The sequence below is a fragment of the Octopus bimaculoides genome, chromosome 23, assembly GCF_001194135.2.
Source record: "Octopus bimaculoides isolate UCB-OBI-ISO-001 chromosome 23, ASM119413v2, whole genome shotgun sequence".
NCBI lineage: Eukaryota > Metazoa > Mollusca > Cephalopoda > Octopoda > Octopodidae > Octopus > Octopus bimaculoides.
This window is the reverse complement of record NC_069003.1, coordinates 20722270-20726625: the sequence shown is the minus strand read 5'-3', so window position 1 is coordinate 20726625 and position 4356 is coordinate 20722270. Positions and strand designations below refer to the sequence as shown.

The following is a 4356-nucleotide window of genomic DNA, read 5'->3' as shown; positions in this document are numbered from 1 at the left end:
ATATATATATATATATATATATATATATATATATATATACATACACACATATATATATACATATATATATGTGCGTTTACACACACACATACACACACAATTCTAAAGATGCAGGTAGAACAACGAAACTGAGTGTCACAAGAACAAGTCACCTGCCAAGCAAGTACAGCATCGGATGAAACGCAGTTGTTGTTATTATTATTGTTATTATTATTATCATTATTATTATTATTACTATTATTATTATTATCATTCCTAAATTCCTATTATGTTTTCTTTCACCGCATAATTAACGTACGTAAGATTTTTTTTCATTTTTTAAACCATTAAATAAATATCCTTTCACCCGCTGTTGATGGTTTTATTTCAACATGGAATTCTTACAATAGGAGGTGTAGGCGCTTACAGTAAATTATGTTCACAGCTTTATGTTCACACTAGGTGTGCTGTAAAACAAAACGCTTGAGAGATGAACATTCATTATTCTAGGCCTGGGGATGGAGATGATGTAAACGACTAACCAACCGCCTCTTAAATGTCTGGCCTTGATCTCAAATTAGAAACAATTCGTGAGAGCTAGTGTGCATGCTCTAAGACACGAAGAAAGAAAATACGTTCGGTGGGCCAGTGTGGTGGATGTGCAACGTGGAATCAAAGGCACAATTCGATCTTTGACGGGCCAGGACGGACTCTTGCTTCTCGAATCCAAGCAGATGTGTGCGGAATTTGAGCAGCACTTTGCCGAAATGTACGGAGCGCGCGGTGGCTTGGAGACTAGGGTAGATCTCACCTCCTACTTCGACGTTTACTGTCAGCAGCCACTGCACGGGGTGCTGGGCATGCTGTGGCTAATGATGCGCAGATATGCGCCGAGGCGGCGATACTACCAGCGTATCCTTGACGGTCAGCAGATGTGGTCGCCGTTTGTCGGACGGGAGTTTCCGCAGTTCGTCTCCTTGACAGAGATGGGGGTCTTGGATGAAGAGTAAAGCGAGTGTCGGTAAGCGCTCACAACCCTCTGCCAGTCGGGCAATGCGATCGGTGGAGGCTCCATCTTGGGGTTCTATAGGATATTAGTGGTGAGCAAGGGTGATGATGCTCTCAGGGAAACTCTGGTCCTCGGGAGAAATCAACTGGCCGGTCTTTTCCGGAGGACTTTCGAGCCGTGTCCCATGAATAATTTCCAGAAATCCCTGTCCTTGCACTATTACTAAGGTGCTCTACCAGTTCGAGACAAGCTCTACAGGAATGGTAGTGGTGTCATAAAGATCTGTCCGAGATGCGCACAGACCGATAAAACCTTCCTGCATGCACTTTTCAAACTTATGACGATGGAGTGCCAAGTGCCAAGTAGAAATAAAACAATCGAATTTATCTGAAAACCCCATAAAAGACCGAATTAGTTCAATAGCTCACTGTTTCTCACTGATGAAGGTATAAGAAAGGTCGTCAATATAATTTACTCTCTGCAGTAGGAGGATGTTTCATTCGGATGCCGGAAACTCCATATACTCACTCCGGAGTATAACTTTATAAATGGTTTCAGTTTTTCATTTCCGATTTTGTTATTATTTTTTGCTTATTATTACTCGTTTATGGAAATTTATACATTAATAATAGGGTCAACATTATTTTCATTATGGTGGATATTGTCCATAAAATAAACTGATATGTACGTCGGTAGATATTTAGTACCTAGCTTTATCTGTCTATCTATCTATCTATCTATCTATCTATCTATCTATCGATTGATCTATCCATCTATCTACCTATCTAACTATCTATCAATCGATCTGTTTGTTCATCTGCTTGTCTGTCTGTCTGTCTATTTATCTATCTATCTATCGATCGATCGATCAATCTTTCCATCTGTCTTACCTATCTAACTATCTATCAATCGATCTATTTATTCATCTGTTTGTCTGTTTGTTTATCTATCTGTTCATCTGTTTGTCTGTCTGTCTGTTTATCTATCTATCTATCTATCTATCTATCTATCTATATATCTATCTATCTATCTATCTATCTATCTATCCATTCCTCTTTGCATCTATTTATATTACTTGATTTATAGTCATATATAAATAATATATGAATAATTATATGTGTGTATGCATATATACATGATATGAGATTCTGCTGTATACCGTATGGATGTGCACACGTAAATATATACATGTATGCGGAGTATTCCTTATCTCAGCTGTTGACTGCGGAACTCAAAGATTTTGAATAGGCTGCGATATTATCGTTCCCTCCAACGGTGCCAACCCAGCATTTATGTCCGGCTTGTGTTGGTAAACATAGCATTTACTTTTCGTTTGCACTGCACACATGTATGTATGTATGTATGTATGTATGTATGTATATGTGTATGTATTTTCTTCTTTACCTTTGAACAAAAGCACTAAAATGCCATCAATCTATTCTTTTGGGCTAGGGGTACCAGTCCAGTACTTGGCGATGAGGTTAAATTCTACCCGCGTTACCTTTCACTTTCAACCTTTAGCAGTTTGACCGGAAGACCATCACAGACAAACACTCTAACGGTACGTATTTGTCTGAGGACCAGTTTCACCTCATCATAAGATGATAAACGATGCATTGTGAATTTTATATCGCATTGAGAGGCTCTCTATATAATTTCTTTTCTGTTAGATATACTTTTAAAAATAATTCTAACACAAACGATATTGAAGAAATAAAACTACTCACCAATTAATTGCACATCGATCTCTGGATTATCAACCAATTCCTCTTTCGAAGGAAACATATTGTGCGGTTCGCAGAATTCGTCTGAAAAAGAACATAATAATAATAATAATGATGATGATGATAATAATAATAATAATAACAATAATAATAATAATAATAATAATGGCTTCAAATTCTTTCCACAAGCGCAGCAGTTTGGTGAGGGATTGAATCGTTTACACTGACCCAGTATTCAGCTGGTACTTAATTTATCGACCCTGAAAAGATGAAAGGTAAAGTCGACCTCGGCAGAATTTAGACTCGGAACGTAGCGACGGGGGAAATACCGTCAAGCGTGATAACGATTCTGTTAGCTTGCCGCTTGAATAATGATAATGATAATAATAATAATAATAATAATAATAATAATAATAATAATAATAATAATAATAATAATGGTCACTCCCGTCGATTTCAACGTATGAGTGTTTGAGAGAAAAGACTTTTAAAAAAGGGGGAAGAAAAAATTTAAAATAAAAGAAGCTGCATCTATTTTCGAGTGGGTACCCAAAAGTAACTGGAAACGTTCTATGTGCTACAAACTCGTTATAGTTCAGGCCTCCACCGGTAGAAGTCACTTCATGCGACTCTCGGGCATCAGTCTGCCGAACGACGTCGTCGTTCGGGAGACGTACTGCCATGTGGTGCATCTTTTGTTTTGCAGTGCTTCTCCCCTGTTCAGTGGTTTTTGCGATGGCTGAAACAAAGGAACAGCGTGCTTCTGTGAAATTCCATCTTCTTCTGGAGAAAATGGCGGCCGAAACAGTTGTCAAGCCTCAAACAGCTTACAAGTACGCTGCTGTGAGCAAAATACAAGTTCCCACATTTTAGGAATGGTCGACCTCCCGAACGACTGAAAACATTACGAAAATTCATCAACTAATCTTGGAAGACAGTCGACGAACAACTGACGAACTTGTTGATATGACTGGTGTGTCCTGGAGCTCCTGCCAACGAATTTGGGGCAAGGAATTGCAAATGAGGAGAGTTGCTGCAAAAGTTGTGCCTCCTTGCTCACAGAAGATCAAAAGCAGTGACAACTGAATGCGTGCCGTGAACTGAAAGAACAGTTGGAAGTTGATCCGTACCTCTTTTGGAATATCATCATTGGTGACGAAAGCTGGTGCTACGAAACTGGCAGATGTGGAAGGGTGGAGAAAAAAACGATGGAGGCATTAAAAGGCATCACTTCGCAAGAGTTCCAGTACAACTTCGAATAGTGGAAAAGGCGCCTGGAGCTGCATTGCTTCACATGGAGAATACTTTGAAGGCGATAAAAGTGTAAACATGTAAAATTAAGTGAATAAAATAATATTACAAAATTCCGGTTTCTTTTGGGTACCCCCTCGTACCTAATCTAAAACAGTTTTATTCGGCTTCATACTGCTTAAAGTTTTGCGGGCCTCGTTACAGAAACCTAGTTAACTAAGCCTATACGAGCTAGGTTTAATGTTTCAAGTCGCATGGGGGCTGAATCAAACTGTTTTAAGTAATGATATATGTAACTCCTACTAAATGTGTTGAGTGCCTTTTTCTTTCGTTTGCCACCTCACTCGTTTATATATACATACATACATACATATATATATATATATATATATA

At 38.5% G+C, this 4356-nt stretch overlaps 1 protein-coding gene across 3 annotated transcripts in view; it reads right to left on the bottom strand.

Annotated features, from left to right (window-relative positions):
• The window catches only part of LOC106875073 (epithelial membrane protein 2), a 195532-nt gene that overhangs the window by 10352 nt on the left and 180824 nt on the right, over positions 1 to 4356 (bottom strand). For all 3 annotated transcript variants that reach the window (XM_052976113.1, XM_014923038.2, XM_052976114.1), the window contains one exon: positions 2716 to 2796. In XM_052976113.1, the coding sequence (XP_052832073.1) occupies positions 2716 to 2773 (58 nt within the window). In that variant the 5' untranslated portion in view covers positions 2774 to 2796. The remainder of the gene's footprint in view (positions 1 to 2715; positions 2797 to 4356) is intronic.